We start from the raw sequence: 15,102 nt of genomic DNA, 5'->3' as shown, positions 1-15,102 counted from the left end.
TTTTTGTAAGTTCTTTTATTATTAAATGTTTATAATATGTAAAGATACGTTGCAATGTAATCGTAGGTTTTTCTTTATATTTTCTCACGAAACAATTATATAAAATATTTAACTATGCGGTCATTCAAAGGTTCCTTTACCTTATAAAACATAAAATATACAGTTTGTGTTCATTTTCGCCCACTATTACATAAGACGTACCATATCTAGCACGATATGATTGTGATATTTCCGTGCCCATCTCCGTAAACGGAAAAAGGCGTGAAGTTATTTGTGATCATTTTAAGGCTCGTGAATATTACAGGTACTCGAGCCACTATTAATTACATGGACAATTCTCGGCAGCAAATACTATACATCAAGCTATAGATAAAGACACAATACTTACCAGGGCATATTACTTATTGGTTTCAGAGATAATTGGCTTTGTAAAGCGTCGCCTCAGTTACAAACATATCCTGCGTCACGTTATGTTACAACTTGCCAATTTTCTTACCAATGCTTATTGGGTCATATTTACTGCCTCATTATAAAATTACTTTTTTAATGAAAATGCCAATAAACTACTACTGAGTATTTTTGACACTTCCTTGAACGTAAAATCGTTAATTGAATCATTAAATTTCAAAGGCCATCACCATACATATTCAATTTGATTTTTAATATAATAATAATAATCAGCCCTGTATTGTCCTAGGGTAGTTCATCCATACTGTCCCACTACTTGGCACACGCCTCCTTTACTTTAATAAAAAGCTTGAAATATATAAATGAGACTGAGAATTCAGAGACACATTTCCACGCTTAAATAGTACAAAACTCAACAACTATTTCGTATTATAGTATAGACTTGACCATTGTTGCAATAAAATTGTTGCGTTTCTGCACTTACATATATAGCTGTCATGAATTTGGTCATGTTTGAAATTTAACGACATAATTGTAGGCTCCAGATGCAGTGATATAGTTAATCATTTAATAAAAATACTTATTGGTTTGATACCCATAAACTATATTATTTGGCTTCTTCTAAATCTGCACAAGCGCTGGTAAAAGTAGAGTACCAGAAAAAAAAACACATAATTCAATATTAACGTTGAACCAAAAACAATAGCTTAAATTAGTTCAGAGACAGTAGTTGTTAAGATTAATAATTATCTTCTTTGTCTGTTTAACATCGCATTAGTATTTTTACTGTTATGATGTTATGTGTATAAATAATAAGTAATAAATAAAAAATTTGGGGCACCTTCCCCAATTTTTTTTGAGGTAATGTAAAGTATTAGTAAAACCTTTTACTAGACACGAATACAATAATGCAGACCTGGCACAAAAATAACAAATATATTTTTCAACTATAAAAAATATTTACATACCTATAGGTGAAAGGCTCATGTTCAGCAGAGGAGACACCCTGTGGCTGATGATGATGATGATGAAAGAGACATGCAAATGACGGCGTGAATTGGATTAATAGTTTACTTTATCCAACCAACACATTTTTAGACTTTTTATAATAATTGTACATAATTTATTATTTATTAATTTCGTACTAGTGGTCTTAATGATACTAATCTTAATAAATAAAATCAATAATAATAATTTCCGAGTTACTTCTAATTAATATTATTGTCTCTATACAGTATTCTAGTAAGAGGTAATTAACTTAGTATAATGATTTTACATAAAATATTTTTTTACACAGACATACAAATTTAAAAACTCATGAAACATTTTTACAAATAATTCCATCCATGTTCACGCTCCTACAAACGTTTTGCATAGCACGCCGCGACACAGTAAAATACATACAGCATCATAACACAGTCAACAACAAAAAATATTATAATATTCATTTTCTGTGAGACGTTGTATTAAATGTCCATTTTAATAAAAATACTGTCTCTTGCAAGCCGTCTTTTACGTTATAATAATTTATAAAACTGATTGATTTAACTAGACTGAATGTTAAAGAATAGCTTAGACTAGAAACTCTGTTACAGTGAGCATGAAGAGAATGTTTAAAAAGAAACATTTTTTAAACGTAGTTCAGCATTTATCGATAGAAAAACCCACAGGGCCACAACTTTTACCAATAAAAGAAAAAAGCAATAATAAAACCAGTCATAATAAACAGTGAAGTCTCAATATTAGAGACAAATCTAATAAAAAAATGTATAAAAAACAAAACAATTTCTTGTTCCGCCTAGACGCCTTACATGTCATACTGTATATTTGAAACTGTGGCAGTGCTCTACACTGTCATGTAGTCACGTAGAGCCACGTAGAGCCGCGTAGAGTCGCGTGAAGTCGCGCGGTGCCGCGATCAAAAATCAAATAAACCCGCCTAACGTACACAAATTGGCTTGTTGCCACTAAATTGGCAATTCCACCGTACCCTCATTTAATTGCGCTGCGTCTCCACATTTTTGCACGTGTATTTTCCTTTTGAGTTTTCACATTTTCACGTGTGTCGTGGAAATTCCGAATCATTGTATAATTTGGCTCTTTTGAGGACAAGGTAATTAACCGTTTCTGCAGGTGAGATTTTTGGAACCAGAAGATTTACGTTGCTTTCTCATTTAGCTCTATAGTTATCTCTCAATTTATTAAGTTTTTAGTTTAGTCGAAAATCTGTTTGATGCAAATAGATTTTTTATCTAAAATTTACTTTCATTGAAGTAAAAAAATGGATGTGGTCACAGTAAAATTAAAGAATTATTATTAAACTTACGCGCAGAAATTGGGGGATAATAAACATTCAAATTAAGTTCGAATATACGCCGTGAGATGTCGCTGTGCGATGGTGGGGTCGCGTCGAAAAAAATATTATGACATTTTTTGTTGTTCTTTAATTGAAAGATATGAGTTTTGTTGTATATTATTTTGTGAGCCACTATAGTTAAACTACGATAGTCACACTTCTTTAAGATAAATAATTAAATATATTACAATTATACACTGGTTTACATTTCGTTCATAGTAAAATATGGTTGACCAAGACTGGATGATACATACTTATCAAAATTTAATAGGATATACATTTATTACTTATTAATAGCATATTAGATAAAATGACTACAGTTCTGTCTGATTGTCACATTGACTAACATCTATATTTTTCAAAATATGTCTATTGTAGAATTGGCTAAACGTAATCATGGAATTTTAGCGATCAACGCCGAAGTGTTTATTGAATATGATTATTTCTGCACCACCCTAAGATTGGCTGGTAGGGAATGCCTATGGCATCAAGTCGGCCTGTATACATTTGTATATGAAGTGCTTAATAAATAAATAACCTCATCTATTTTTTTCTGATTAGGCAACAACAGTTGATCTGATGTTAAGAGCAGTTTGCTCGGAGTATTTGACAGTATAAAATCGCTATTCGCAATTAATTTATCCTGTGACCTGAGACCTTTGTAATTCATAGCACTGGGTAGCATCGTACCATACGTACACACTACATACTTACCATCAATTGCTGAGCAAAAAACATTACGTATCGAATTGTGAGCAAGATCGTCAAGACGCTCACTTGCGGATGACCAACACCTTATTCCCCCCCTTTAACCATGAAGACTGCAAAGTCTTCGAAATATATAACATAAATAACCGCGATAAATTCCGTAAATTGTTTCATCTCAATGTCTAATATTCGCGTAAACATAAGTAATTCAAGGCGTCATCAGACCGTCTGATTAGAGATCCATCCGTCGTTAGCATCTCGCACGGTGAGCAGATTCTCGTATGGATTGGCTCGGGGCGTTGTTCCGATGATAAATCTAATATCTAAGATCGCGTCGCGTCGCTTCGCGTCTCGCGTCGCAAATTGGCCGCGACACGATTGCCAATTTGCACGATTCTGCGACATCGAAAAATTGGCTCAATATACGAAATAACCGTAAATTTCTACATATTGTCGACTGGCTTTTATGTAACTTGCTTCCGAAGCAGTAGCGGATAAGTTGCCGAATAAAATATAATAAAATGCCACTACGTTATATTTGCGAATTTGCTCTACAAAATGGATGCTAAGCGAAATACTGCTCACACAATTTTAGTATTAAACAGCAAGAAAATCATTGTAATAACAGGTATCGTGCCTTGTGTAAAGGTTAAAGTGTTTTTAAAGGCATTAAGTATCTTCACGACATTCTTTTTAAATAGTTATCAACCAGTGGTTTGTTAATTAACTGACTTGACAAAGAAAATGTCTGGTAATAAATAAGATACTGGTTTAAATAAGATTTTTTTTGGTTATCTATAACTATAACGTCTACCTTCTATAACTTTGACGTATGTTATGAACAGAAAGAGTCATTTCCTGTTAAATATTATACAATGTCGAGAGCGAACGCTTTCTTTCGAACTTTATGTGGTTAATGATTTAAATTACACGCGCCCTGCCTGGTAAAGTTATCTATCTCAGATTGGTCTGTTGCTGATTGACATTTTAATTTGATAAAATAATAAAACTTCATAAAGGTTTATACATAAATTAATGAGCCACTTACTCGAAACGAAACTAACAAAGTTTACAACTACAACCATAAATTCAAAATGCATCGCTTTATTGCAAGCATATTCATATTATATTGCTTTAACATGAGCTGTTTTTCCTAATCTGTGATTACCGTCCATTCAGACGGCAGGGGAGGTAGGGGACAGGTGGCGGGGGACGCGCCCGCCACTGAATGGGTCTGTCCAACCTAACTGCATCTTTCACTCAAACATTGCTAGTTTAAAGAGAAAAAATAAGAAACTATTTGGATTTAAGTATATTTTGAAGTATGAATGCGAAAGCTTGTAGAGATGTTTCGAGGTGTTTGAGAATTAAATATAGCTGCACGGATTTCATGAAATTTGGCACACAGAGAGATTATATCCAGATTAAAATTATACTGAAATACTCTTTTCCCGGAACTGTATACACGCCGTGGGCATCGCGAGGTAAATATTATCCAAGGGTGGAAGGTTAGCCTTTCACCCGTCGATATTTAATTTTTAATCAGGTTTATGATGTCACACTTACCTAAAAAAAGGTAAATTTTTGACTGGAGGAATTTTACAAAAATATTTAACAGTTTTACTGAATTTAATATAAACGAAGAATATCATAGAGGTTTACTTTCCATGTCACGTCTTGGTGGGATATAACTAATATTTCTGCTGTGTTACAGACGGACTCTCGCATTTGAGACTTCCATTTAAATATGATAGATAACTTAAATAGACTAAATTAAATATTATGTATTTAAATTTAGATATTTTTACAAAATAAAGTATCATCCAGATGTTTACTTTTAGACAATCCAACATATTCGCGCCTTACTAGTAATACTCATATGTATACACACCTACATTTTACTAGCAGCAGGTCTCTCATATGTAAGAGTCCGCTTGGGTAGGTACCACTGCAATGTCTATTTCGGCCGCCAAGCAACAGTGTGTAGGCACTGTTGTGTTCCGGTTTGAAGGACATTGTAGTCAGTGTAACTACTGGACATAATAAGACTTAACATCTCATGTCTCAGGATGGCGAGCGCAGAGGAATATCAAATAATACTTTATAATTCAAGGTGTTGGATGTTTCTACTGTTTATGGGCGGTCGTATCGCTTACCATCAGGTGAACGGCAAGCTCGTCTCGTCAATCAAAACAATAAAAAAAAAAGAAAGAATATAAGTGATCTGTGTTATAGCGCGCCTTTTTCTCGTTAAGTTACCTTTTGGATTTAAAGTTATACAAAAGTTGTCAGAAACAATGTATTTAGTTTCTATACTTATAAAGTTGCTGCTCTGCATTATGTCACTGAATCTGGCAATATTGTTTAGCATACGAATAGACAACACACAAGACAAAATAATATGTAGACGTTGATAAGTATGCATGTTACATGGCAAAATTAATATAATGCACTATTCATTGTGCGTGTATAGCAAACTTAATATTAGACACAATTATATACGAATAAAACAATGTTACTTGTAGTAGAATTTCGACCGATTGTTTCCGCGTATAGAGAAGTAAAATTTTATCTATATCTCGCATGTTTAAACATGTTAAAGGCCGCATCTGAAGTCCTATAACAAATAAATATTGTTGTTAACTAACATCCCGAGGTCGACTCCGCCAGTCTCATCTGTTTAGTAAACTCATCTCGCTCTAATCGGATATCGAATCTCGTTATTTAATCGCGCCGTTCACATTTTCATCGTTTGACAAAATTTCACCAAATTGGTTTTGTCTACCTCGTTGCGGTGTAAACTCCGTGAAGATATAACAACATTTTCATAATCAGATTGTCGTTGTACAAAGTGGCGTGTTCTCAGCGCAAGTGGCTTTCCTTCCACGAGAGTCATATTTCCTCGCCCCCCTCCTCGCCCCTCGTGTCTCCCCCCGTCCCCGCCTGCCCCGCGCACCCCCGCCCGCGTCCTCCCCGTGTGCCGCCGTCCCTCCGACACGAGGGAGGTTCTCGCATTCATTTTAAACTACCCAACTGGGCAATTGAATTTGTACCTTGTTCTATCAAATTAAGGTGCGATTCTGTGCGTGCGTTAGCGTCGTGTCAACGCATACATTATCATTTGAAAGAAGTCACGTTTGTATCAGTATCAAGACAACTTTATTTTAATGTGCTGCCCAATAAATACGTCTTGGAGGTTGTTGTGAGGGGACAGCGCTCGGAGGGAAGCTTTAATATCTTAATTTGTGATCGCTTTATATTGCTGACGATTGTATTTTCCTTTTAATTTAATGGTACAGCATACTTAACCATAATATATACATAAATATGACTACTTAAATGAATTTATTAACAAAATAGGAGTTACTACAGTTGACGAAGTAAATTTTAAAATTTAAATAAACTTCAGCCATTTACTTCCTCTCTCTATAAACAACGTTAATTTCAACAAAAACAGAAATCAAGAAAAGAGAGTGTTGTGACTACTTACTACAGTCCATTGGCCAAGGAAGCGAGGCAAACCCGCAGGGACGCGCGAGTGCATTGCCACGTTATCGCTGAGTGATTGACGAGCTTTATATTATACGGAGTACGGACTAGAGTTGTACCGGAATATATACAAACAAAATATATTCGACCATATACAGGGTCATTTTGACACGGCGTTACTAAATGAAACCACATATTCCTCTTTACCCCTATTTACATTGTGCCAAACATCATCCATAAATAACGAATATTTTTCTGATTTTTTGATCATTTTGTAGTTTAATATGTTATGGGCGTAAGTATTTCTGACTGAAAGTATAGTGTTGCTGCACGGGCAAGTTCTCTTCGAGTAGTAGTAGTGACATTAGGGCATGTAAAATTAAAACTACTATTTATTTTGTTCGAAACATGCACTTTATTTTTGTAAAATAAAAAAGTGTATGTTTCGAACAAAATAAAAAAGAAAGAAATATAGGTTAAGTATTTTTAACAATTACCTAATCTCTTTACCTTAAGCGCCTCTACGTAATCTGTAGCAACACGTAATATTTTAAATTACTACATATTAAACGCTATTACACTACTTTCCTCCCAGTGTTACGTCGGATATTAGTGTCAATAGTCAGTTATTACAATGAATACAATGTTTATTAAGTGAAACGAAACAGAGTTTGCACAAATTATTTGGAAGTAGAAAAAAGAAATGCTCTGTTGTCTTAGATTATAAAAGAGAGCTATATTTACTAAAGGCCATAAAATAGATTTTGGAACAAACATTGTTTTCTCGCTTTCCATTATTGATTTTTTTGGCTGCAAGGCCTTTTCACCGAATCCTACTTTTGCACGGTGTGTTTCAAAGTCATATGTAATCATTCATCATTTATTTCTTATTTATATTAGCTCTGAAAACCGTCCCCACTGCATCTGACGGTAAGCGGAGTAGTAGTATTTCAATACCACTGACCAAGATTCTATCTCTCAATAATTCCAACATAACCTTGACCTCTGAATAAAACCATCAAATTCACAATCATTCAACCCTCCAGCAAATATTTCACTAACACTAATAAAAGTGTTAACCCGTTAATGCACCGGCTCCAAGCTCCGGGCGGCGGGCGCCGGGCTTGCGTGACCAATCGATGCGCGGCCGAGCGGCCACCGGCGCGGCGCGGAGGCGATTGGACACGCCGCGGCACTTCGCGATCTAATCTAACACATGTCGCGCTGACCCCAACACTATTGTTTGTTTTACGACTGTTGGACTCTAGACGGGTTTTTATCGACTGCTTCTTGATGGAATTTGATGGGGATTAAAAAATTTGCAAGGAATGCACGGTATTTCAGGCTATAATGTATGTACACATGAAAATAATATTATGAATTAAAGTTATTGTGATAAACCCCTAGATGATTGCTATTTACTTGTAAATACCAAATAATACGTTGTAATTCAAGGTGTTGGATGGTGTTTCTACCGTTTATGGACAGTCGCATCGCATTCGCTTACCATCAGACGAACGGCGAGCTCGTCTCGTCATTAAAAGCATTAAAAAAAATACGTAAACAGAGCAAGATGTTAATTATGTAAAGTACTTACTGCTAATTATATGATGTCCGAAGACGATTAATTGAATTGTTAGTCATTGGAAAAATAAGCGATGCATTATTATTATACTTATTTATATGTTTTATTTGGTTTCTTATATTACATTGATTGCGAATTAATTCAAGTCCCTTACACAACAAAATCTTCGAGCTTTCCTTCTTTGGTAAATTATTATCCAACTTAAATATTCCAAGCGACTATCACAATAAAAAACTCTATCACCGTTTTTATGCGACAATGAATTTATAAAGACATTCCCGTTGTTCCCGGCGACGCAATTCGCCACGCACCGGCCCCGCGCGATGCCCTGTGTCACGCCGCAACACGCCGCGCAAACACGTCGTGCGAGTCGTGAACGAACCCCGCACTACACGGTTACCAAACGTTCCAAATTTAATAATTCATTGTAGTGTTTCATTGGCGCCAAATTCAATTACCCGAGCGTCCCAGAGGGCGATACCCCGGCCCTGCCCAGAGCCCCCGGAGGTCCCCGGGGAGGCGATCTACTCCGTTAACCCGCGCGTGTTTACTAATTCATTTGGCAATCACATTCGGTAATTATGTGACAATCCGTTGTCGAACACGTCGAGAGGCGGTGAGTGTTCGTCGGACAGTTTTTGTTTGCGTTTAATTATTGCCTTCTTTTACTTTCGGGTACGTGTTGTTTATAGAATAATACTTAATCATTATGATTAAGATTGTTAAATTGCACTTTAGTAATATTTAATTAAAAATCAACATCATATAAATTTCATGCAGTTTACAGTATGTCAATGTGTATCATCACTTCGGATACAGATTTTGAATGACTTCCACATCGAGCACAAGAAGATTAACGTTGGTTTCCTGCAAATAATTTTATGATGTCTCACAATAATTACAATTATTGTATGTTTGAACTCAGTTTACCTGCTACGTCCTCAAGTCTGTAGCTTCCGTACGTAGTTTCGAACTTATAAATGTTAGTAGTAAAATGTAATGGATATAATAATTAAGTCCTTAGCCTTTCAATCTATGTTCCTACGAATTCTTTAATCATCATCATCATCAATCATTAAATGTGACAATCTTTACGTGTCATGTTTATGCCTAATACGGAAATTTATAACTTAACTAGCTTCCGCCCGCAGCTTAGCCCGCGTGGATTTCGGGTTTCAAAAATGGAGAAGGTGCTCAATTTGTCGGGATGTTTTTTTAATTTATGGTGGTATGCAGGTGGTCCGATTGTCCGGTCAGGGTCTGATGATGGGATCCTGGTGAAATCGAAGGAACTTTTAACCATTAAGGTTGCACACGAAATGACGGAAGCTTAAAAATGGAGTAACTTCTCCCGTTTTCCCAACATTTTCCATCACTGCTATGCTCCTTTTAATTGTAGCGTGATGAAAAGTATACTATAACCAGCTCAGGATTATGAAAAATAATTGTACCAAGTTAAGTTAAAATCCGTCGAGTAGTTTTTGTTTCTATAACGGTTATACAGACAGACAGACAAAAATTTTACTAATTGCATTTTGGCATCAGTATCGATCCCTAATCACCCCCAGTTATTTTGGAAATATATTTCATGTACAGAATTGACCTCTCTACAGATTTATTATAAGTATAGATATGCAAAAGTAGCTCAAAAATTGTCCATAACGAAAACATGCATTTTAAAGTAAAACAAAAGAAATAATATCGTGTAGCCAACCAAATAACTAATGATATATTAAATTTTGTGACTGTTCAATTTAGTCGGGTCCGCGATATCACTTTTGTTGAGTTTCAGAACGCGACATTACATTATTATATTCTGTGCTCCAACGCACACTGCTTTGATGTTAGGAACACACCTACATTGCTTAGACAACAGTGAACTTTATACAATAGCAATAAAGCTCAAATTGACTCTACGTATTAGTTAGAAAACGTTTGTATGGGAAATAGAAAAATGCTGTTTTGAGGATTTTCCCGGCAATTATTCGAATTTTTCTCACCTTTTAACCTTCCCTAGACCTCCACGAATAATTCAAGACCAAGATAAGATAAATCCGTTCAGCCGTTCTCGAGTTTTAGCGAGACTAACGAACAGCAATTCATTTTTATATATATAGATAGATTACCTAATACATTACTAGTTTAAATAAATATTCGATTAAAAGTAAAGAGAGCCAGCAATGGTTAGTGTAAAATGTATTGTATTGTCTGCTCAGGAGTGTCGTCACTGGAGGCGGCGAAGGACTTCACAGTAGACGGTCTCACCGGCTACAACGGCAAGAAGAAGAAGAAAAAACGCAGACACAGGTAACTATCGCCAACTAACCATCAGTATTGCTCTGGAGGGAAGTGGACAATTAATATTTCCAACTCGTCCCTATCTTTGTATTTGATTAATTTCATTGCGGGATAATGACATATTAGTTTTCCCTGAGACTCGCCGAGTTTCACCGCTCGGTGTCATAAAATGCGTGCCACTGCTGATCCTGGCTTACAGGAGTTGTAGTGGTGGGTGTGAGGCCGGGAAAGTCTAAGTTTCTCTGGTAGGTATATTTCTTGATGTGCCCTTAGCCCATCCCCGTATGGCGTCGGCGCAATAATACAAGCATGTTGTTAAAACGACTTGGTTTAGTTTTCATCGATCGCCTGCCTGGCATCAAACAGCTTTGATTCAATATCAAATAGTCCTAATAAGTTCCAAAAGATCCTCTTTCCTATTCAAACCCATGTTCCCCTAATAGATTAGCAATGCACTCATAGTTATTTTTATAGTGTCTGAGTTAATAGGCTGCAAAAGTTCATACCATTAAATGATCTACTTGTACATTTGTCTAACTTTTATCATAAAGAGCCGCCGATCAATGATATTTTAGCGCAGTAACTCTCGAAATTTATTAGAAAAAATCAAGTTTTGAACCAGCCACATTTCCTACATTTATGCCCATACCTTCATCACTATTTTAAAGACTGGTTCAAGTCTACTTATACTATATTTATATCTGATTACGTACTAGCCGGCATATTTGTAGAATATCGTCGGATAAACATCTCTCGTAGTCGTCACTACCTCGATGCCACTTCACTTACCATCAGGTGTAATGGGATCAGTTTACCGCCCCCGTACTAAGTCTAATGACTGCTTGCTGATATCCCTGTCTACCCATCTGTGTTCTGCCCTGCAGCAGGACGATCTTCACGTCGTACCAGCTGGACGAGTTGGAGAAGGCGTTCAAGGACGCACACTACCCCGACGTGTACGCGCGCGAGATGCTCTCCCTCAAGACCGACTTGCCTGAAGACAGAATTCAGGTGAGTGGTAGTTGTCGTTCACATTATAATAACGTTACTTACGAGAACTTCGGGGTATAAATATTAATGGGAAAATAGCTGCAATAGCAGAATTAGAGTGAAACAGATTGCCGAGACAAATGTCCGACAGCTTAAAACTGTCGAAAACATCATGAGGAAACCTTGGCATATCTGAGAAGTTTCTTTAGTATTGTGACGATGTTTGAAGTCTGCCAATCGGCACTAGGACACTGTGGTGGATTAAGGCCTATTCCTTATCAGTAATGGAGGAGTCCCGTGCGCAGTAGTAGGACAGCATATAATACACGGCTAATATTATTATCATATGGGGAAATCAGTCATAAATCTTTCTTGGAGTTAAAAGTAAGAGGCTATACTGCTCTCCAGCATATTTTCAGTCGGTCTGTGGACAGTCAATGGATCAAAAATATTATCATGACATATTGGCTATTACTATGGAGTAAACTGAAGACCGTAGCTATGGAGCTACGGTCTTCAGTTTATGAAATTATCAGAGATCCCAATGATGTTTACGATGTAAAGCCAGTCCAAAAAGTGCTATTATTGGAATACATCAGCTTTATAATCTTGGGTTATATTGAAATTAAATCTTGTAAGTTGACCGCGAAAGTAATTTTTGTTTACAAATTTATACTTTATCTACTATTGTAGACAGTTACTTATTAGGTTCCTAAATTGCTATTATATATGGTTTAATGCATTATATAGCACTTAACCCCAAAAACCCTAAGAAAAGTTAAAATCTGTTCTTCAACTAACGTGTTAGTTTTTTAATACGGATTTCTATTTCTAGAACATATTTATAAGTTAAGGTCTCAAAGAAGTATCAAAATATGTTACAACATCTCCGCAATATAATCAATGAATTTATGGTAAAATTAAACGTATCTGCGAAAATGCCAGTTTACGAATTTGTTTCTAACAATTCCTTGACTAATGAATACTAAACTATTCTTAGGTATCATTGGATATAATTTATTTTGTTTGTATCTTCAGATAGTAAATAATATGATTATTGTCTGGACTTTTGGTCCTTTCTTATGCTCTTAATTTTAATAGGACGGGCTTTGTATCATACGTCGTTAGGGGCATTACATAATACATTTACGTACATGTTTATTAAAAGGCCAAATCAATATAGACATGCCCTATTGTATGTTAATTGGATGCCAATCAACTTTGATTATTCTTAGATTAGACCTTGGAGTTTGTTATAATTCGTTGGTTAAGAACTAAAACATAATATTGAAAAATAATTAACGACGTAGAGTTTTAATTTATTTAATCGTTGTTATAACTATATACTCTGCTTTCGTATTAAATTTTAAACGATGATTCAAGTTTCTCTGTTTGAAAACCTTAACAAATATTTTAAAATTAAGTTATATAAAAAATGTAATCTAAACATTCCTGTTGCCTCCTGAGCACGACCCAGTAACATAACACCACAATCGCTAATTGTCCGTTAAATTAAGTTTCAACATTTTTTTACGCCAAAATTCCCCGCAGCAGCAAAAAATGTTCCATTATTCGCGTATTAGAACGTCAATTGGCAGGGATTGTTGTCGAAGTGGTAACACTACACCGCGGCGGATCACACAAAACATACGGCCCACTTGGTCCCAGATGGGCCATCTTACAAGCATTGTGATGTCGCTCGTAATCATAACCGTTGGCAGCTATGTTATGACGACTACACTTGTGGTTCATAAAGGCTTATTTGGAACCGTTATGGCGAGTGATTAGTGGACTTAAGGAGCAGTAAATTCTAGCTTGAGTTCAAGCTAGTTTTCAGGAAAAACGCGTTTTAACTGAACATTGGATTTTACTGTAACCTAAATAAATTATAATATTTTGGCATAACAAGACTTAATAAGAATCGTAGTACAATTAAACTCAGGAACTTTAATTATTACCTAGTGTTTATAGTAGTATATGTAGATGTGAAAGATGCTGCGATGGGATAACAGCTCCCATAATATAATATAGTTGTATAGGTGAAGGATGTAGGCAACACAATCCACGTACCTTGGTTTAGTGTTACGGATTATTATCGGGCCTCGGGATTTGGCCGCTCCAATTAGGGACCGAAGCTCTATAGTATTGCATCAGTTACACTAGTCGTTACTGTGGTCTTGTCAGCGGATATTACAGGGAATAACTTAATATGCTATCGTAAAGGATAATTTACATATTAGTTTCTCGCAAGATAGGTAAAATAGATCGTACTACTTTTGTATGAGGCAGCGTTTTTTGGTATAGTTTGTTTCACTGTGACGTTATTGGTGTTATGAATCAGAAGCATTCTCAGAAATGATTTTTTATAGTTCTTTTCTTGGCATAGAACATTTTTTTGTGTATATAAAGCTTTATTTTTGCATCCTAATTGTTTAGTATTCAAAAATAAGTTCGAAGTGTAGTTAAAACTTTTATTTTATACCCAATCATCAGAATATATCCATTAAATTTAAGTCTAAGTTTTAATTGAAATAACATAATTATGCTGTGAGAATTTGTGACAAAACGTCAGCTTTTCATAGATACGCATAATTTTGTGTAAAAGTTATAGAATAAAGAAATTTGCTATTACTTTGCCCATACGATTTATATAAAATTCATTACTAATCGTTTCATTATTAACGTCATGCTTACTTCCCTATTTAATAAACTTTCTCCTATTCGATTGAATAAAAACTCAGTAATTTTTTTTCCCAGTCCTGCGTCTTTATTGCGCAAAAGCTCAGTTCATGTCACATCCCATCACGTCAACGGGAACAGAATTCGACACCCGGCAATACGATATTTTGCGGGAACAATCGCAAAGATTTCGCGGAAGGAAGTTTTTTTGTGAGCCAATTGTGGACTAAACTATTCTTTGTACGGACAATTAAATGAGAATAAATATATTTAAGAATGATTGTCGTAGATCTGTAGTATGATCGGCCTTAATCAAAAATATACCTTAAACTATTATTCAGTTATGTTATTATTGTTTTACCGTTAACCGAACTATATGGCGTCAGCGTGATTCATGTTACTAATTAAATTTGCTTGTAGTGCTTAGTTCTTCCAATCGGCCACCTTTCTAAAGACAGTTTATAAATCCAGGCAGCATGGGCAAATCGTGAAGAAAGAATCCCAGGAAAACCTTCAAACCACTGTGCATTATTGGGCAGAAAATAAACAAACCTTTAATAACTCTAGCTGATATCTAGCATACTAGAAA

The 15,102-nt window shown here is 35.5% G+C and overlaps 1 protein-coding gene across 1 annotated transcript in view; it reads left to right on the top strand.

Annotated features, from left to right (window-relative positions):
* LOC115446169 (visual system homeobox 2) overlaps positions 1 to 15,102 on the top strand; it is an 83,668-nt gene that overhangs the window by 14,393 nt on the left and 54,173 nt on the right. Inside the window, exons 4-5 of the mRNA XM_037437688.1 lie at positions 10,763 to 10,853; positions 11,729 to 11,855. Of these exons, the coding sequence (XP_037293585.1) occupies positions 10,763 to 10,853; positions 11,729 to 11,855 (218 nt within the window). The remainder of the gene's footprint in view (positions 1 to 10,762; positions 10,854 to 11,728; positions 11,856 to 15,102) is intronic.

The sequence above is a fragment of the Manduca sexta genome, chromosome 11 (assembly GCF_014839805.1).
Source record: "Manduca sexta isolate Smith_Timp_Sample1 chromosome 11, JHU_Msex_v1.0, whole genome shotgun sequence".
Classification (NCBI taxonomy): Eukaryota; Metazoa; Arthropoda; class Insecta; order Lepidoptera; family Sphingidae; genus Manduca; species Manduca sexta.
This window is presented reverse-complemented; position numbering and strand designations above follow the sequence as displayed.